Raw genomic sequence first — 21,007 nt, forward strand, 5'->3', positions numbered from 1 at the left:
GTAAGTTAATTAAATTCACAGTTGGTATGTGGCAAAGGTGAGGTAAAACTTAGTTATTAGATGTTACCAGAGTTATTTTACTTCTATGAATCCTATTACACTAGAAATATAGGTAATAATACCTTGTTCTTAAAAAGTTTATTTAGCAAATATGTTTGAAAATTGAGAACATAATTGGTCATCCCAGAATCCTAGTCCAGTGTTCTCTATGCCAGTATCCTTTACTAAGCATTGAGGATAAAAAGAAGAAATACAGACAATTATGGGAGCTTGAACTTACTAAGAGAGAAAGATACTATGCAAACAACCATGTTTCACTTTAATTTTTTTTTCATTGTTACTTTGTATTTCTCTTCAATAGTTGCTTGACCCAACATCTGTCTGCTCTGTACAATGAAAATACAAACTAAATGAGAATAGAAAAAAATAATTAAAGCATTAAATTGTACAAATTACAAATCTGTTCCAAAATATACTTACATTAAATAAAATACGCATTTCAGTAAGATCTACAGTGAATGACTGCGTTCTGGGAAGCTTCACAACTGGGCAGGGCCAGCATTCACAGGAGAAGCTAAGAGAATGTGCATCCAACCACAGTGTGCAGTGGTTTCTTACTGCCAACCTGCGAGTTACACTGGACACTCATTTGCTAGGGAAGGGGAAGCAAGCGCTAGCCTCAACGCTGAGCCCGTGACAACTTCCCAGGAGTTTCACTGACAGCCTAGACAGCACAGTTTCAAGAAAAGTGAACATGTTAAGGGAAGCAGACAACTCTTTAGAGGCCCAAACACGTTTCCTGCTGTATTTATGCTGCATTCCCCGCCTACGGTGGGCGGTCAGGAGGATGGTCTTCTTCAGGACAAGGTCACAGGACTGGGACAATCCCGTGGGACTGAGGGAGCATGAGGACAGGGAAGAGGGCTACCTCGTGCTGCTTCACATTAGAGACAAACTGTGACACACAGTTCATGGGCCTGCAATCTTCTCCTCTTATCATCTGGCATAACGCTTGATGTAGTCATCCACTTTATTTCGAAAGTCCTCCTTGTCCCGCAAATGATGTTCTGCAGCTTCAATATTCAGTGGATCATCAAAATTCAAAAGGTCAGTAAATAAAGAATTTAATCCCCAAACAACATCCTTTAAGGTTCTTGTAGGAGCCCAGCCAGTGCCATCAATCGAATGTTCTCTCAGTAAACTTAGGCATATTTCCCCTGTCTCTGTGATGTTGGGGTGCCATATCCTCGTCAAGCATTTCACTTTGGGAGGCACCATGTTGTATGTATCAGGAACTTCAGTTTCAAACTGAAATTTTCCACCCTGGTAGTAACCCTCATCTGGGATTACAGTTAGCTGAAAGCAATGAAGCTTGTTTGGATCAGGAAAATGCACTTTACAAGTACAAGGTAAATTAGCTTCAAGTTCCGCAACCTCTTTGACAAGCAACTTGTCTCTCACAGAGACCCTCCGAGTGGAGTCAGATGTGGTGGCTGACGTCCGGGACCCTTTGAGACCATCATCCCGCTTCAGCTTGCTTGCCAGCGTTAGCATTACGGCCACCTTTACCCTGGGCACCCCGAGACAGGCGAGGCGGCCCGGCGCCCAACACCATGCCCGGCCGGGCGGCGGCGGCGAGACGCGGCCCCTCACAGCCGCACCGGCTCCCGGCGGCGGGACCGGAAGTGGCGGGGCGGGGACTCCTCACTTTAATTTTAAAGTGTAATAAAGGCAATAAATAAAAATGTAAGCACATGTAACAGGGCCATGCAAGGATGAGAAGCAATAGATGATTAGAATAGTTGGCAGATAACAAATTCCTGGATATCCTGCTGCTCCTGCTATTTGCCACGGCACTGATTTGCATTCTTATTTGAATATTTACTTCAAAAGAGGGGGAGCCAATGAAAGATTTTCAGCAGTAACATAATTTTGTTTATTACTTATAAACAAATAAATTGTTTGCTTTGTGTAGAATGGATTCCAGAGAGACTTGGCCTTAAGCCAGGTATCAGTAAGGAAGGTTGTGCCAATATCCTATTTTGAAGATGCAGAGGGATGTGTTTCCATTGAAAGTGAGATGTAGACAAGAAACTAGGTTTAAGAAGGTATTAGAGAAGTGATGATAGATTAATTAGATCTCTGCATAGGAGAAGGTGAGAGAGGTCAATGATATCTTATGTGTTTACTGACATGTAGCATGTGGATTGATGGGTAAGGAATTCAAAGAAATGGTAAATATTGAAGAAAATCAAGTATGACAAAAGAAATTAAAGCATTCCCTATTTTTTGTTTGCAATACCAAGGAGTTCTCACAATTGTTTAGAAATTGATGAATTAATTCATAGCTAGAGAAGATGGTTGGACCAGATACAAAAATCTGGGATCACTGAAACACAGATGTTATAATGAGTACACTATGAGTTGAAAATAACTTTGGGAATATAACTGTGAAAGAGAGCATAGAAATGGGTGATTACTAGAAGGGTATGAGAGGGTAATAAGTTTATTATAGTTGTTGTTTCCTAAGATTGCAGATCTTGAAATTGATCTTCAGTGAGCAAGGAGTTGCTGGGGGAATGGAGAATATTTGAATATTCATAGCACTAATGGAAACCCTATTTCTTCACATTGACTACCAATTGGAATTGACTGGGGGTTGAAAACGATAGAAAACGAAGACCTGATTGCTTAATTCTCTTTACGGAGTGACCTATTTCATTGGTATAAGTGTGGTAGGGACAGAATTTTTAAAAATCTAAAGTAAACCTAAAATACATTGCAGTTTGTGAATCTTTAATCTCAAGAGAGAAAGAACATGTGAATGCATAGGACAAAAACACCAACAGCAATCAACAGTGGAGGAGTATGGGGTGATGGGCTTCTGGTAGATGAGTGACAGACACAAGCAAGGAAGAGAAGATGAGAAACTGGAGACATGCTGGCATGAAGGCAGGAGAGAAGAGAAGGCTGAGAAGAGAGAAGAAAGAGCACACATCATTAGGTGGAGAGTATTAAGATGCATTGTACCTCATTTATTGAAGAGGTTGATAGCTAAGAAAAAGTAGAAAGAAAGAGAAGACTCAATCTTTATCATTAGGGAAAGATTAGGGCCTCTGCAAATAATAGAGACACAAGAAGAGAAAGGGAGAATATACAAAAAGGAGACTAAGCATTTCTTTGGAGAACAAGCTGGAGCCCATGGCAGGTATAGGGATAATGTAGAGAGTAGAAGGTCTGAAGTGTAATATGTTCCTTTCTGACTTCCCCCGTGATCGTTGGTATTAGAATCCAAGTCATTGTCATTTCTTTCCCAAGACATACACTGCTTATGATCTTCACTTCTTCCACCATCTGTCCTTACTTCACTCTGGTTTTATTTCCCACAAAGGCATTCAGAGACCACCATGAGAAGGTTTGGGACTAACATCTCAAGTACCACCAGCTTCACACTCATGGGCTTTCCAGAGTTGGAAAGCCTGGAGCACTGGCTGACTGCCCTCCTCCTGCTGCTCTATGCTGTCTCCATCCTAGGAAACTCCCTGATTCTCTTCATCATCAAGGAGGAGCAGAGCTTGCACCAGCCAATGTACTACTTCCTGTCTCTTCTGTCTGTCAATGACCTGGGGGTGTCCTTTTCTACACTGCCCACAGTACTGGCTTCTATGTGTTTCCATGCTCCAGAGATTGCTTTTGATGCCTGCCTGGCCCAAATGTTCTTCATCCACTTTTTGTCTTGGACAGAATCTGGGATCCTGCTGGCCATGAGTTTTGACCGCTATGTGGCCATCTGTAACCCCTTGCACTATTCTTCAGTGCTCACTGATGCCCGTGTGGCCTACATGGGCATATTCATCATTATCCACAGTTTTTGTATGCTCTTTCCACCTCCCCTCCTCCTAAAAAGACTGCCCTTCTGTAAGGCCAATGTCCTGATCCATCCCTTCTGCTTGCATCCTGACATGATCCGCCTGCCCTGTGGAGATACCACTATCAACAGCATGTATGGTGTGTTTGTTGTCATCTCTGCCTTTGGTGTAGATTCAGTGCTCATCCTCCTCTCCTACATGCTCATTCTGCACTCTGTGCTGGCCATTGTCTCCCAGGAAGAGAGGCTCAAGACCCTTAACACATGTGCAGCACATATCTGGGCTGTGCTCATTTTCTATATACCAATGCTTTGTGTGTCAATGGTCCATCGATTTGGGAAGCAGGCCCCTGAGTATGTGCCCAAGTTCATGTCCTTGATCTATCTCTTTGTTCCTCCAATGCTCAACCCAATTATCTATTCCATCAAGACTAAGGAGATTCGCAAGAAGCTACACAAGATGTTTTTCGGACCCAAGCTCTGATCCGGAAGAAAGGTTCTGGAAAATCATGCGTGTTAGAGATTTGTGCTATTGCTTATGTTTGGATGTATCAGGCTAGTTCTTTGGAGTCTTTCAACTTCCTCCTAGACATGGAGTGACAACTGGGTTTCTGGCATTAGTTTTCTGGTATATTCTGCTACAGCCCATAACCGAAAACACCAGGTTGCCCAACTTTAAATGTCACAGTTGCCTCCAGTACCATTTTCCACATAGAAAAGAGTCTTGATGGATCCTATGCTTTCTAGAGAAAAAGATAATGGTATACATACATTATGCTGTGCACATATTTGAATATACCATAGTGAATGCCATATTTGTATAAAGCACCTATAAAATTATTAGATAAAAATAAGACAGAATGGGCTGGGGAAATAGCTCAGTCGGTAGAGTGCTTGCCTTGCAAGCACAAGGCCCTGGGTTCAATCCCCAGTACCGCAAAATAATAATAATATTAATAATAATAATAATAATAATAAGACAGAACAGTAGACTTACTAGGAAAATCTGCAGGGAAAAGATAAGGAAAAAAAGGAAGTACTGGAGACAAATGAATCAAATTACATTTCATACAGATAAGAATATGTCAAAATGAACCCCACCATTTTAAAACATAATAATGTTTTAATAAAATCACTTTGAAAATAGTGATATACATATATACTGTGTTATAATTGGGGATTTATGACTAGAGATCTTAGGTATTATGCAGGAATTGTTAAGAGCAAAATAGTTTTGAATATATTTAAACTTAAAACTTAAAAGCACAAGGACCTTTTAACAAGATTTGCATTTTTGAAATGAGTAATCCTATATACTATAAAATGAAACACACATTTCTGTCACATTTACTATAAATGCAAGCTACATGAATCCTGAACTTCAGAAGTTTTGAGAAAGGAGAAATATTTTATGAAAGAGACATATGCTGTCATCTCTCAGGCAGGAGCAGAGACTACATGGCACTGGAAACGGAAAACAACAGTTGTTGGTGATCAGTGGAGGACAAGTACCCTAGGGGACAGTGCAGCTGGGCTCCACAGTCTGCTGCAACACGGGCTCCTGTCCTAGGTTGAGCAGCCCAGCCCAGAGATTTTGGCACATGCTGGTGCAGAGAGGGGAGCAGCTGAAGGATGTCAGGAAATTCACAACGAATCGCAGCCGTGGAATGGGAAGAACCCTCTGCAATCCATGCCGAGGAAACTCAGCCCAGACCACACAGGCGGGTGGATCCTTGGCAGACGTGAGTACAGTGCTGTGGGAATTTTCTTTTCGTGTTTTTTTTTTAATTGTAAACAAATGGGATACATGATGTTTCTCTGTTTGTACATGGTGTAAAGGCATACCATTTGTGTAATCATAAATTTACATAGAGCAATGTTGTTTGATTCATTCTGTTATTTTTCCCTTCCCCCCACCCCTCCCACCCCTCTTTTCCCTCTATACAGACCTTCCTTCCTCCATTCTTGCCCCCCTCCCTAACCCTAACTCTAATCCTAACACTAACCCCTCCCTCGCCCCATTATGTGTCCTCATCCACTTATTAGCAATATCATTCGACCTTTGGTTTTTTGAGATTGGTTTATCTCACTTAGCATGATATTCTCCAATTTCATCCATTTGCCTGCAAATGCCATAATTTTATCATTCTTTATGGCTGAGTAATATTCCATTGTGTGTGTGTATATATATATATATATATATATATATATATATATATATATATATATATCACAGTTTCTTTATCCATTCATCAATTGAAGGACATCTAGGTTGGTTCCACAATCTGGCTATTGTGAACTGAGCAGCTATGAACATTGATGTGGCTGTATCTTTGTAGTATGCTGATTTTAAGTCCTTTGGGTATAGGCCAAGGAGTGGGATAGCTGGGTCAAACAGTGGTTCCATTCTAAGTTTTCTAAGGAATCTCCACACTGCTTTCCAGAGTGGCTGTACTAATTTGCAGCCCCACCAGCAATGTATGAGTGTACCTTTCTCCCCACATCCTCGCCAACACCTGTTGTTGCTTGTATTCTTGATAATCGCCATTCTAATTGGGGTGAGATGGAATCTTAGGGTGGTTTTGATTTGCATTTCTCTTATTACTAGAGATGTTGAACATTTTTCCATATGTTTGTTGATTGCTTGTAGATCTTCTTCTGTGAAGTGTCTATTCATTTCCTTAGCCCATTTGTCAATTGGATTATTTGCATTCTTGGTGTAGTGTTTTTTGAGTTCTTTATAGATTCTGGAGATTAGTGCTCTATCTGAAGTATGATTGGCAAAAATATTCTCCCACTCTGTAGGCTCTTTCTTCGCATTGCTGATAGTTTCCTTTGCTGAGAGAAAGCTTTTTAGTTTGAATCTATCCCAGTTATTGATTCTTGCTTTTCTTTCTTGTGCTATGGGAGTTCTGTTGAGGAAGTCTGATCCTAAGCCAACATGTTGAAGATCTGGATCTACTTTTTCCTCTATAATTTGCAGGGTCTCTGGTCTGATTCCGAGGTCCTTAATCCATTTTGAGTTTAGTTTTGTGCATGGTGAGAGATATGGGTTTAGTTTCATTCTGTTGCATATGGATTTCCAATTCTCCCAACACCATTTGTTGAAGAGGCTATCTTTTCTCCGTTGCATATGTTTGGCCCCTTTGTCTAGTATAAGAAAATTGTATTTATTTGGGTTTGTGTCTATGTCCTCTATTCTGTACCATTGATCTACCTTTCTATTTTGGTACCAATACCATGCCGTTTTTGTTACTATTGCTTTGTAGTAGAGTTGAAGATCTGCTATTGCGATACCCCCTGCTTCACTCTTCTTTTAAGGATTGCTTTAGCTATTCTGGGTTTCTTATTCTTCCAGATGAATTTCATAATTGCTTGCTCTATTTCTGTAAGGTACGTCATTGGGATTTTAATTGGAATTGCACTGAATCTGTATAGCACTTTAGGTAGTATGGCCATTTTGATAATATTAATTCTGCCTATCCAAACATGGGAGATCTTTCCATCTTCTAAGGTTTTCTTCAATTTCTTTCTTTAGTGTACTGTAGTCATTGCAGAGGTCTTTCACCTTTTTTGTGAGATTGATTCCCAAGGCTATTGTGAATGGGGTAGTTTTCCTGATTGTTCTTTCCAAAGATACATCACTTATGTATAAAAATGCATTAGATTTATGTGCATTGATCTTATATCCTGCTACTTTACTGAATTCACTTATGAGTTCTAAAAGTTTTCTGGTGGAATTTCCTGGTTCCTCTAAGTATATAATCATATCATCAGCAAATAGGGACAGTTTGAGTTCTTCTTTTCCTATTCGTATCCCTTTAATTTCTTTGGTCTGTCTAATTGTTCTGGCTAGAGTTTCAAGGACGATATTGAATAGAAGTGGTGAAAGAGGGCATCCCTGCCTTGTTCCAGTTTTTAGGGAAAATGCTTTCAGTTTTTCACCATTTAGAATGATATTAGCCATGGGCTTAGCATAAATGGCCTTTACAATGTTAAGAAATGTTCCCACTATCCCTATTTTTTCCAGTGTTTTGAGCATGAAGGGGTGCTGTATTTTATCAAATGCTTTTTCTGCATCTATTGAAATAATCATGTGATTCTTGACTTTAATCTATTGATATGGTGAATTACATTTATTGATTTCCTGATGTTGAACCAACCTTGCATCCCTGGGATGAAACCCACTTGATCATGGTACACTATCTTTTTAATATGTTTTTGTATGCGATTTGCTAAAATTTTGTTGAGAATTTTTGCGTCAATGTTCATTAAGGATATTGGTCTGAAATTTTCTTTCCTCGTTGTGTCTCTGTCTGATTTAGGTATCAGTGTGATATTGGCTTCATAGAATGAGTTTGGAAGGGTTCCCTCTTCTTCTATTTTATGGAATACTTTGAGAAGTATTGGAATGAGCTCTTCTTTAAAGGTTTTGTAGAACTCGGCTGAGAACCCATCTGGTCCCGGACTTTTCTTTGTTGGTAGGCTTTTGATGACCTCTTCTATTTCATTACTTGAAATTGGTCTATTTAAATTGTGTATGTCCTCCTTGTTCAGTTTAGGCAATTCATATGTCTCTAGAAACCTGTTGATGTCTTCAAAATTTTCTATTTTGTTGGAGTATAGATTTCAAAATAACTTCTGATTATGTTTTGTATTTCAATCCTGTCTGTTGTGATATTTCCTTCTTCATTCGAATTTTATTGATTTGGGTTTCTCTCATCTTCTCTTGGTTAGTGTGGCTAAAGGTTTCTCAATTTTGTTTATTTTTTCAAAGAACCAACTATTTCGTCAATTTTTTGTATTATTTGTTTTCAATTCGGTGATTTCAGCTCTGAGTTTAACTCTTTCCTGTCTTCTACTACTTTTTGATGCTGGTCTGTTCTCTTTTCTAGGTCTTTGAGCTGTAGTGTTAGGTCATTTATTTGTTGAGTTTTACTTCTTTTATAAATGCACTCCATGAAATAAATTTCCCTCTAAGTACTGCTTTCAAAGTGTCCCAGAGACTTGATATGATGTTCTTTGTTCTCATTTACCTCTAAGAATTTTTAATTTCCTTCCTAATATCTTCTGTTATCCATTCATCATATAATAGCATATTGTTTAATCTCCACGTGTTGGAATAGTTTCTGTTTTTGACTCATTCATTTATTTCTAACTTCAATCCATTATGATCTGATAGAATACAAGGTAGTGTCTCTATCTTCTTGTATTTGCTAACATTAGCTTTGTGGCATAATATATGGTCTATTTAGAGAAGGATCCCTGTCTGCTGAGAAGAAAGTATATTCACTCTTAGTTGGATGGTATATTCTATAAATGTCCATTAAGTCTAAATTATTGATTGTGTTATTGAGATCTATGGTTTCTTTGTTCAATTTTTGTTTGGAAAATCTGTCCAGTGGTGAGAGAGGCCTGTTAAAATCACCGAGTATTATTATGTTATGGTCTATTTGGTTTCTGAAATTGAGAAGGATTTGGTTAACATACATGGATGAGCCACTGTTTGGGGCATAGATGTTTATGATTGTTATATCTTGTTGATTTATGCTTCCCTTAAGCAGTATGAAAAGTCCTTCTTTATCCCTTCTGACTAACTTTGGCTTGAAGTCCACATTATCGGAAATGAGGATGGATACTCCAGTTTTTTTGATGAGTCCATGTGCATGGTATGTTTTTCCCCATCCTTTTACCTTTAGTCTATGGGTATCTTTTTCTATGAGGTGAGTCTCTTGCAGGCAACATATTGTTGGATCTTTCTTTTTAATCCAATCTGCCAGTCTATGTTCTTTGATTGATGATTCAGGCCTTTAACATTCAGGGTTATTATTGAGATATGATTGGTTTCCCGGTCATTTGGTTCATTTTTCAAATTTTATTTATTTATTTATTTATTTATTTGACACAACTTTGTTCCTCCTTTATTTGACAATTCATTTAGGATAATTCCTCCCTTTGCTGATTTGCTTCTTTGTTTTTCATCTCTCCTCATGGAATATTTTGCTGAGAAGTTCTGTTATGCTGGCTTCTTTTTGTAATTCTTTAGCTTTTGTTATCATGGAAGATTTATTTCATCATCAAATTGAAGGTAAGTTTGCTGGGTATAAGATTCTGGTTGGATCCATTTTCTTTCAGGCTTGAAAAATGTTGTTCCAGGCCCTTCTAGCTTTTACGGTCTGGATTGAAAAATCTGCTGATATCCGTATTGGTTTCCCCTGAGTGTAATTTGGTTCTTTTCTCTCATGGCCTTTAAAATTCTGTCTTATTTTGTATGTTAGTATTTTCATTATAATGTGCCTTGGTGTGGGTCTGTGTAATTTTGTGTATTTGGAGTCTATAAGCCTTTGAACTTGATTTTCCATTTCATTCTTCAGATTTGAGAATTTTCTGATATTATTTCATTGAATAGATTGTTCATTCCTTTGGTTTGTTTCCTCTAAGCCTTCTTCAATCCAATAATTCTTAAATTTGGCCTTTTTCATGATATCCCATAGTTCTTGTAGATCTGTTCATGGTTTCTTTCCATCTCTCTGTTTGTTCAACTTGTTTTCAAGGGTAAATATTTTGTCTTCAATGTCTGAGGTTCTGTCTTCAGGTTTTCTATCCTATGGATATGCTTTCTATGGAGTTCTTAATTTGGTTTATTGTTCCTTCATTTCAAGGATTTCTGTTTTTTTTTTTCAATATCTCTAAATCTTTTATTGAAATGATCTTTTGCTTCCTGTATTTGCTCTTTTAACTGTCGATTGGTGCGATCACTTTAATGCCTGCATTTGCTCTTTCATCTCATCATTCAGTGCCTGCATTTGCTCTTTCATCTCATCATTTGCTTCACTGATCATTTTAATTATGTACATTCTGAACTCCTTTCTGTCATTTCTTCTGCCATGCTGTCATTGGGTTTTATTTGATGTAACATCTAGATTTGTTTGCAGCATTTTTTTTCCCTTGTTTTCTCATATGTTCAGGTATCAGTGGACCGCTGAGATATTGCAGATTTCCTCTACTGACTTATAATGTCCCTGTAGATTTCTATATATATCCCCCCTTAGCCTTCAGTGGGCTGAAGTCTTGGAGGAAGTTGATAGTGTGGTGCTCCAGAAGGAAGCTGCCTCTCTAGGAGTGGTGGCCTTCAGGTGGGGTATATTCCCTGCTAGTGGGCAGAGGTGCCTCCACTTGTTGACCGATGGTCATCCAAAGGGGAACTAGGCTGCGGGCTGAGGCAAGGCCTGTTTGGGTCTGTGTCTCTGCTTTTACCGTCCTTGTGGGAAAACCTCAATTGGCAGGGAAGACTCACCTGGTGGGGAGGTCTTGCTGGTCAGTTCCCCTCCTAGAGGTTCCCCTCAATCTACAGCTACTGTCTGGGCTGGGCTGCCTTCCTTTGCAACGTTCCCAGGGGCCTGGACCTACATCCTGGGCCTGGGAGCCTCACCCTTCCCAGATGAGTATCCTTAGGTGGCCCCTCCTCAGAGAATCTGCCCGCAGTCCTGGAACCTTTTCTCCGTCCCTAAGCGTGTCTCTGTGTGGCTCTTCCACCAAGAAGCCTCCTAGGTCCTGGGACCCTGCTGTGCACCTAATCGCCTGGCTATGCAGTCCCTCCTCTGAGCAGCCACCTGGAGCCCCGTATAATCGCTCCAAGTCCCAGTGACCCGCTGCACACCTCTTCCTCCAGACAGCCGCCCAGTGTTCTGGTGCGGTCACTAGGAGTCCAAGCAACTCACTGCGTGCCTCCTCCTCCCACCAACCGCCCGTAGCCCTGGGCAGTTACTCCGAGTCGAAGTGACCCACTCCGTTCCTCTTCCTCCTCCAGGTAGCCCCCAGGTATTCAGGAGCGGTCACTCTGAGTCCCTCTAAGTCTCTCTGAGTCCACGTGACCCGCTGCACACCTCCTCTGGGCAGCCACCTGGAGCTCTGGTGCGGCCACTTGACCAAGCGAGCCACCACACTCCTCCTCCAGGCAGCCCCACGGTGTTCAGGAGTCGTCGCTTTGAGTCCAAACAACTCCCCACTCTCCTCCTCCTCTGAGCAGCTGCCTGGAGCTCCAACGCAGTCACTGCGAGTCCAAGCGACTCGCCGCGCTCCTCCTCCTCCTCCTCCTCCTCCTCCTCCTCCTCCTCCGGGCAGGCCCCCATGTTCAGGAACGGTCTCTTTGAGTCTAAACAGCTTGCCACGCAACTCCTCCTCTGGCAACCGCCTGTAGCTCTGGTGCAGTTGCTCCCAGTCTAAGCGCCTCACTGCGCTCCTCCTCCTCCTCCTCCGGGTAGGCCCCGGTGTTCAGGGGTGGTTACTCTGAGTCCAAACCGCTCTCCTCGCAGCCCCTCCTCTGGACCACTGCCCAGAGCCCCAGTGGTTGCTCTGAGTCCCAGCGCTGTGCTGAGCGGCCTCCTTCATGACGCTCCCAGTTGTCCGAGTTCACTGCTCCAGCGGGGGGAGGGGTGTCTCGCCAGGCAGCTCTACTTCACAAAGTTCCCTGCGTTCCAGGACGACCACCCCATCCGGGACGCCTCCCCAACGGGAGAGACTCACCTGGCTGCTTTGAGTTGGTCCCAAGTCTCTCAATATCTCCTTTTTTGAATCCTGAGTCCTGGAGCAACATGAAATGCAGCCACCCTCTAGTCTGCCATCTTGAAAAAACCAGGAATTTTCATCTGTCAGTGGATAGGCCATGGCAAAACTCTACCTGAAGGACAATTGGGAAAAGTAGATTTGGGGCAAAAGGTAAATTTCTCATAGCTATTGCTTTACCTTTTTCTCCCCTCATAAGAACATCATATAAGTTTTGAAAAAAAAAAAATCTACATGGACCACCTAATATGAACAAGGATTAAATTTAAAAGAAATATGCACTTGAGTTTTCAATAGATACTTCTTGATCCCCTATTAGGCAACTAAGACAGACAAATCACACAAAATTAGAGCCTACAGATGATATCTTTAACATAACTTGGTAATAGGAAATCCTAGGGACAGTGTCCCCATTTGGAGAGGACTGAATCCCAACAGAACTCTGGGTACATGGCTTTGAGACTATTGGCGAGAGTGGAACAATACTTCCAGAAGCTAAGAGCTCATGGCTAAGAGAAGATCATGGTCCTAAACCCGAAAATCTCAGAAATGTCCAAAAATGAGCTCTTCCAATAGGATATCGCCTCAGCCTGGAGGAAGCCATATACACAAGTGTATAGGCAAGGGGCAAAGAAGGCTCTGATGACGTCGGGGAAAGAGCTCAGGAGAAGCAGAGTCAGGAAGTGCTGCAGCAACTCTACACAGTTCTCAGGCTTGGGCACCACCTGGAAGCAAAGTCTGAAGGGGTCCAGGCTGGAACCGGGAGGGGGCAGAGTATCCTCTAGAACCGACTCAGCTCTGACCTCAGAGGTGGCCTCAGACACAGGTGCTGCTTGCACAACCACAGAGGGAAAGCAGCAGCAAAGTCACTGGGAGGACTACTCTGCCATCCCCTCCCCCTCCAGGACCTCCCCTGGTGATCCTGGAACAGCTTTGTGATTTATATATTAGGACAAAAGTGGACACAAACTAATCTGTACACAGATATAAGAAGAAACAAAAGAAGAGTATTAAGGACAAGGATGAATCACATCCCTCAGAGTCATGCTGACAACTGGTGTCTCCCTTCTTATTTGAAAAAATAATGGCTCTTTCTATTCTACCATTTTAGCATCTCTACCTGAAATTAGAACCATATTGTGGAGTTCTGTATTTTTTGGGCTTTTGAAAAACTGTAACTCAGTCTCAACTGCACAATTGAGAAGTCTCCTCACAGGGCACAGGGATGAGAAAAATGAGCACTTGTGTCACAATGAGAGATATTTCTAACATCTATAGAAGCATATTCATATTCTGTTTTGTTGCTGCCTTATAAATATGGACTATTACCCTAATTAGAGACTTGTTAAATGAATGTGTCTTTTTCTGAGATAAATTATATTTGTTCACATTGATAAAATAATATTTTCCATAGTGCATGGACTTCCTTTGGGTAGGAAAGAAATGTACTTTTATTTTTTTTTGGTGGTGCTGGGGATTGAACCCAGGGCATTGTGCTTGACAAGCAAGCACTCTACCAGCTGAGCCATCTCCCCAGCCCAGGAATGTACATTACCACCACTCCCCCAATAAAAGTCCTCACACTGTTTTACAACTGGAGTTGTATCAAGGACTGCGATCAATCAATATCTCTCTCTTCTAGAAGTATTAAAGACTAAGAAGCACCTTGGGGAGAATTTTCTGGCATCATGGCTGGCAGTAAATGATGTAAGAGCAAGGATCTAGCATATCCAGCTCTGCTCTTTGAATTCCTTTTTTTTTTTTTTTTTTTTTTGTTTTTTAGGCTTTCTGTTTTATTTAAACAAAGTGCTCAAGTAGGCAATTTTAACTGAAATTTAAAGATGAGGAAATTAGATTGAGCCTCGAAAGTCATGCAGCTGTTGGGTAGAAATCAGTTTCTTAATTCTGACTGCCTGCGCAGTTCTTTGGTCTCGGGTTCCATATTAGAATCTCTAAAGCCCATAATAAAGAGCCTGTATTTTCACCTTTTTCCATCAGACATTTAGATGCAAACCCAGACGACTCAGTTTAAAAAAAAAAAAAATTATAGTTGTAGATGGGCAGCATGCCTTTATTTTTTTAATGCAATGCTAAAGATCCAGTTCAGTGCCTCAAATATGCCAGGGAAGCACTCTACCACTGAGCTACACACAGCCCCAGCCTTGGACAATCAATTAAAAAAAAATTTTGGTACTGGAGATTGAACTCCGGGGCACTAGGCCACTAAGCCACATCCCCAGCCCTATTTTGTATTCTATTTAGACAGGGTCTCACCAAATTGCTTATTAGCTCCTTGCTCTTGTTCTTGTTGTGGCTGGCTTTGAACTTAAGATCCTCCTTCCTCAGCCTCCCAAGCCAATGGAATCACAGGCATGCCCCACGGGACCAGGGACAAGCCAGTTTTAAAAGTATCCAACTGAAAAATTTTCCTGACCTCTTATAAACTTCAGGAAGAGCCATTAAAGCTGTAACAAATTATAATTTATCCTGACACCTATTTATAAACAAGTATTGGTATGTTTTACGATAGTCTGAAATATGAACAATTTCATTATTTCTTTGAACATCAAAACCCTTTATGTATAGGGACATGAATCTGACATTTGCTTTGCAGAATCCAATTCATTTTGATATATTCAAATTGCTGGGCACCATATATTAAGATTTTGATTCAGAATATCCTGGTTGTATCTAGAATGGTTTGGTCCAACATGAGGGAGCCAGATGGAAAAAAATCTTACACTTGGGAATTGAGTAATTGTACTCCCTCAATTCTAACACTGTTACTCTTCAGTGTGATTGATCAAAATCTTGTGAAGATCATGCACCATCAAAACTAAACTTCTCTTTCTAACCCCACACAACAGTTAAGGGTGCATGCTTGCACTTGCTGTAAAATTCAGTGTACAATGCTAGTAGGCCTTTTAACATGTATTTCATTCCACTTTAAAAAAGTGGGTTGGGGTTGTGGCTCAGGGGAGAGTGTTCACACAGCATGTGTGAAGCCCTGGGTTTGTTCCTCATCACCACATAAAAATAAATAAAGGAATTGTGTCCGTCCACAACTGAAAAAATAAAAAACTAAAAAGGTTTAATTAGCTAATGCCTCTTAAGTGTTGGTGCTATTTCTACTACATGCTATGAAGGGGCCCAGCAGAAAGTCCACCACGCTCCTCATGTGCCTAAGACCTATAAAGTGGGTTTCTAACATGCAACATATAGGTTTAAAGTAGAGATGCCAAAATACCTTCTTGGACCACAAAGGAAAAGAATTTGTTAGCGTTCAATGAACCTCCAGAGCTCCATGTGGCTTTAAGCCACCAGAACACAGGCACCCCCAACACCCTTAATCTTCTCCTCAGCTCTTCTGCTGAAGAATTTGGCCTTCACGATGACAGGCTGCTTTGGGAGCTTTCCCTTCCCCAAAACTTTGCAGTAACCCGTTTACACTACATCAATTATGGGAGCAGCTCCCGTCTTGTTTTTGGCAGCATTTACTCGTGTCTGTTCACTGACCATGTCCACAATTTATCAAGGTTGACAGTTGGGCAGAAACTCTGGTTCCTCTTTAAGTGGTAATGCCTCATACTAACTTTCCCAAAGTAACCTGGGTGATATTGGTCGAAGTTAATCCTGTGGTGATGCATGCCACCAGCATTACCCCGGCCTCCTGGGTGCTTCCGGTGCTTGCCAATGCAGCCATGTCCATGGCTCACGTGGCCCCGAAGTTCCCAGGGTGGCCCCGAAGTTTCTGGGTCTTCCTTAGTCTAGATGGCATATCTGCTGCCCAGATGAAAAAGAAAGGCCTCCCTGAAGTCTCCCGAGGTATCTGCTCTTTGAATTTCTATAATGGAGCTCTATTTGTCATCTAAGTCTGCCATGCACCAGTTGTTTGGGTGAGTGACACATTTCTCTAGAGGGTTATAGGGACTCTTAACTGGGAATTGTATTCTGCATTTGAAAAGTGTTGGAGGCTTGTGTGAATTTCAGTGAAATATCAAATGTTCAGGTGTTGTCAGCTGACATCAGAATTACATACATACAAATCAGGTCAATGAACAGAATTAAATAATTATGCAAGGAATTATTTTTTCCTTTGTTTTCTCACATGTATTTGATGAACTTGTCTTTCATTTGTAATGAAAGAAAAGGAAAAAAAGTGTGTATGTTTTAAATATGAGAAAAACCAAAAGTGTTCTACCCTTTGGTATGACAAAACCATGAAACAAAATTTTAGTTTTTGATATTTATGTCCATTTGGCACTTGTCTAATATTCTTCTTCCCCTCCAGAGTGTCATTCTGGGGCAGTGACTCTGCTCACTCTTGGTGTTTAGGAAGACAATGATTCACTACAGTAACTGCTAACTTCATGAGCTACTTGTTTTTAAAGAAACATGAAAGCATTTAGGAGCAGATGATCTACAAATCTCTCTAGATGTCATTGGTTGCCTGTGCTGTATATACAAGCAGCAACCATAGATCCCTCATTTAAGAAAGAAAGACTTAGGCTCCAGAGTCCTATGCATATTAGCAGAAATAGTAAATGTGCCCAGTTGATAAAGGTTAGTGGATATTCTCCTCATGAGGACTGTCCTTGGCTCTACATAACCTCACTCAGAAAATGCACTCTCTATGGCCAACTTTTAATTACTGCCTTGTAAAATGGTGGCTGAGTGGAGATCATTTCTTACCCAACTGAACTAGAACTGGAATAGCCAAATTACCTTTTCTTAGCCAAACTGACCTGGAAATTAGTTCACTGAAGTTGCACAAGACCTCTTTGTGGTATTCAGAAGATGAGCCTGATGGAGCCATATCTGGGGGGGCTGAACATTAACCTTTTCTTCCAATAACTACTTTCTGAAGATGCTCCCACTTCCTGGGTCCACATTAATTAACTGACTGAACTCTGAGAAAATGGATTCGTATTTTTCCATTCTTTATTAGATTCTACCTATCTTAGCCCTTGCACAAATCTTTTCTATGGGACATGCAGATTAAGTGTCTTATTCTACCCTAATTCTTCCTCCTTGTTTGTCTTCTTTATCTCTTGTTTAACTCACCAAAGGCCAGCCCTAGAGGGTGATCCTTGACCCATTACTGGGACATGCTTTTACCACTCAGATACTTTTTTCCATAAACCTCAAGCTAGTCCCCTCACAAGCTTAGCTGAATGGTTCAGTATTTTATTTTCTTAATTCAACCATGGGGGCCTCAAAAAAGTGTAAGAGTTTTCTTTCCCCAATTTTTTTTTTCCCTGGGCCCAAACTAGATTTTTTGTTATTTTAATAGGGAAAAATGTTGACTTCCAAAAAGCCAAATTTATGTTAAATAAAAAGAAGTCATGTTAAATAAAAAGAAGTGGAAGAGTTCCTACTCAAGGTAGAAACCAGAGCTTAGCTTAGATCCATTTAGCATTACAGCTGCAGGAGGGACTCTAGGTTTTTATTTTGCCTTGTAGGAAAATGAAAACCTTAAAAGATGTCTTTTCTCACAGACCCTGACAACCAGTAGTGCTTCAACTGATGATAGGAAAAGGAGGAAATAAATAAAAGAATCAGAGGCTATTTTTGAAGGCATGTGTTCTTTTCCTCATTGTCTTTTCTGCTGTTTTGCCATCTGGTTTTAAGGTCAAGCCTATGTTCAAAGAATGTCTCTCTTGCTCCCAATGATGCAGCAGGCAGTGAGTGTTTTGCTTAATTTCATATTTCAGCCTTGCCCTTTACATCTGTGTATTAGTTTAAAACCCAAATCTCACATACATTAAAATAATTTTTGATGTTGAAATAGAAGCTTCTTATATAAATCAGTAAGGTTATTATTTAAGTTGAGTGAAGACCATATCTTACATAAAACCACAAAGTTATTTTCCATTTGAAATCATGCTGCGTTGTTTTCTGTCATTCTCCTAAAAAAAAAACGTATTCTGTGGGTCAGAAAAGATACATTATAAGACTTTTATTGTAGTTATGGGCATTTTTGAAAATATGGCTCCCAAATATTTACATTATTCCATTCAGAAATAGCTCCCTCCCTCTGCACTCACACTGCTCCCTGACATTGCCTCAGCAGAGCTTTGTACAGAGAGAAAAACCCAGTGTAACTATATGCTTTGTTGCTATGAGGTCTCCAGGCCAGTTTCCCTGGAGAGTTAGACTGTACTTTCTAGGGCATTTTCTTTTTATTTTATTTATATATTGTTTTGGTCTTGAAGTAAGCCTAAACTTAGTCGGAGATCATCAAAGTTAGTCAATCAAAGAAAGGGTCTGAAAGAATCATTTTCCAACACCTAAAATCATGAGTGCTCTATTTTGCTTATTCCTCACCTTTTTGTAGCTGAAAATCCTACATAATTTCTGACATCTCATACTGCGTCATTGTGTGGAAGAAAGTTATAATCCCAGGAAGGAAAGAGAAAGAGAAATTATGCATCTGGCATAAAGCCTCCTTTCCTGCTAAAAAAAACTATGACTCAGATATCTCAGATAATAAATATTTTCTATTGGAAGAGGATTGAGTGGTATGAGGAGAAATGATGTAAAGAGAAACTAAAGATTCTTTTTAAAAAAATTTTTATTTGTTCTAATTTGTTGTACACGACAGTAGAATGCATTTATACATTTTGATAGCTCATACATAAATGGAGTCAATTTCTCATTTTTCTGATTATACATATTGTAGGATGTCAATAAGTATCAGATTTCCTGGGTCACATTTGTTTGTGCATTTTGTGATGAGTTCTGACAGTGCACCCAGTTTCATTCTGTAAATTTAAAGCAACTCATGAGTGTTTGACAATGGCAATGGTGGGGAAAACTAGGACAGCAGTGATGATTTTCAGTGATGCTGATTAGATGCAGTATTTGTGTGGTTGGTGCCATGCTAACATGGAAGATAAACTGACATTGAATCTCATCTCCTATATAATCTAGTGGCAAGTATGAACAAATAACTCAATTCTCTGGGTTTCAGATGATAGTTGTGGATATTAACTCAATCACGCAAATAATTAAGACTAGAACCAGTCCCACTGAAGAATTCAGTATTGTGTTATGAAAACTGTATTGTAGGAGATACTTTCTAGCTCAGGTTAATCTTCCTCTGTCTGTGTGGAGTCACTCAATACTTTCCAGCTTATATTTTTCTGTGAATGCTACTGGTATTTCCTGAACGTCCTTTTTATTTGGAATTCCTTATTTTGTGCTGTAAGTTTGTGTCTCCCATTTCTTGGTCTTACAACTATCCCCCAGTACAGGTATCTATCTCGTGATGAAGACGATGACAGATATAACAATTCAGGACTCCATTGATGACAGCCTAGATCATCACAAACATCCGATCCTAAAGCAGGACGTCAAAATCACATTTTCATGCGGTGAAACATGCGGACAATGCCTCGGCGGATCTCCTTTGTCTTGGCGCTATAAATGAGAGGATTGAGCACAGGAGGCACAAAGAGGTAGACGTTCGACATGAGGACATGTATGTAGCGTGGGGCATGCTTCCCAAAGCGATGCACGGTGGAAACTCCGATCATTGGCACATAAAATGCAAGTACAGCCAGGATATGTGACACACATGTGTTGAGAGCTTTGAGGCGTTCCTCACGGGAAGCAATGCCCATAACAGAATGCAGAATGAGCACATAGGAGAGGAAGATAAAAAGCAGGTCCATGCCAAATGTGGATACCAGAACAAAGAGTCCATAGATGCTGTTGACAGTGATATCAGCACAAGCAAGCTTCATCATATCTGGATGTAGGCAATAGGAGTGGGAAAGAACATTTGATCTGCAGATAGGCAGCCTCTTGATAAGGAAGGGAAGAGGGAAGAGGGTGACAAAGCTCCGAGCAGTTACAGCTAAACCCATTCCAGCAATGACTTCATTGGTGAGTATAGTGGCATAGCGCAAGGGATCACAAATGGCCACATAGCGGTCAAAGCTCATGGCCAGCAGGATACCTGACTCCATCATGGAGAAGGAGTGAATGAGAAACATCTGGATTAGGCAGGCATCAAAAGCAATGTCCCGGGCATCAAGACAGAAGGTTCTGAGTACAGTGGGCAGTGTGGCCATGGACATGGCCACATCGCTGAAGGACAACATGGACAGGAAGTAGTACATGGGTGCATGAAGGCTGGGCTCCATTCGAACAGCTTGTAGGATCACTGTGTTTCCCCCAAGGGCCACAGCATACATCACACAGAGGGGCCCTGCCAGCCAGGGATGAGAACGCTCTAGACCAGGGATGCCAGTCAGGAGGAAAGAGGCAGGGCGAGTGACATTGAACAGCCCCATGACAGGAAGAACCTGGGGCACTTCTCAGGGTCAGTATGAATTGGAGAATTCGAAGAGTCGTACTTACTGGAGGACAAGAGATCAGGAAGTAAGAGGGACACCAGCTGGACACCGTTGCACTCAAGAAATCACTGGTTCGGGGATGATGCTGGCAAATTTATGTTTTTTATGTTCACTGGACTAAAGATTAGGCTAATACTTCTTTCTGTTTCATGGAAGAAGAAAGACATTACCAAATACCTCAAAAATAATTGATTATGAGGAAAATGTTTCC

The 21,007-nt window shown here is 40.8% G+C and overlaps 3 protein-coding genes and 1 pseudogene across 4 annotated transcripts; 1 reads left to right on the forward strand and 3 right to left on the reverse strand.

Annotated features, from left to right (window-relative positions):
* Positions 1 to 411: 411 nt before the first annotated feature.
* On the reverse strand, positions 412 to 1,697 carry LOC306640542 (NEDD8-conjugating enzyme UBE2F-like). The gene is made up of 2 exons (XM_079104834.1): positions 1,407 to 1,697; positions 412 to 1,340 (listed from the first exon to the last, which is right to left on the reverse strand). Exons 1-2 carry the CDS (start codon positions 1,552 to 1,554, stop codon positions 997 to 999), a joined length of 492 nt encoding a protein of 163 aa, XP_078960960.1. The 5' UTR covers positions 1,555 to 1,697; the 3' UTR covers positions 412 to 996.
* A 1,710-nt stretch (positions 1,698 to 3,407) lies between these two features.
* Positions 3,408 to 4,352, forward strand: LOC306640500 (olfactory receptor 51I2-like; the record flags this gene model as incomplete). Its single annotated transcript, XM_079104783.1, has 1 exon — positions 3,408 to 4,352. The coding sequence occupies one exon, from the start codon at positions 3,408 to 3,410 to the stop codon at positions 4,350 to 4,352; it is 945 nt and encodes a 314-aa protein (XP_078960909.1).
* Positions 4,353 to 15,697: 11,345 nt separating this feature from the next.
* Positions 15,698 to 16,211, reverse strand: LOC306640543 (large ribosomal subunit protein uL15-like; annotated as a pseudogene). Its single transcript has one exon. The product of its transcript is annotated as a large ribosomal subunit protein uL15-like (transcript).
* A 3,583-nt stretch (positions 16,212 to 19,794) lies between these two features.
* On the reverse strand, positions 19,795 to 20,733 carry LOC306640518 (olfactory receptor 51I2; the record flags this gene model as incomplete). Its single annotated transcript, XM_079104803.1, has 1 exon — positions 19,795 to 20,733. The coding sequence occupies one exon, from the start codon at positions 20,731 to 20,733 to the stop codon at positions 19,795 to 19,797; it is 939 nt and encodes a 312-aa protein (XP_078960929.1).
* Between the last annotated feature and the right edge of the window lie 274 nt (positions 20,734 to 21,007).

Source organism: Sciurus vulgaris (assembly GCF_902686455.1).
Source record: "Sciurus vulgaris genome assembly, chromosome: 11".
NCBI classification, from domain to species: domain Eukaryota; kingdom Metazoa; phylum Chordata; class Mammalia; order Rodentia; family Sciuridae; genus Sciurus; species Sciurus vulgaris.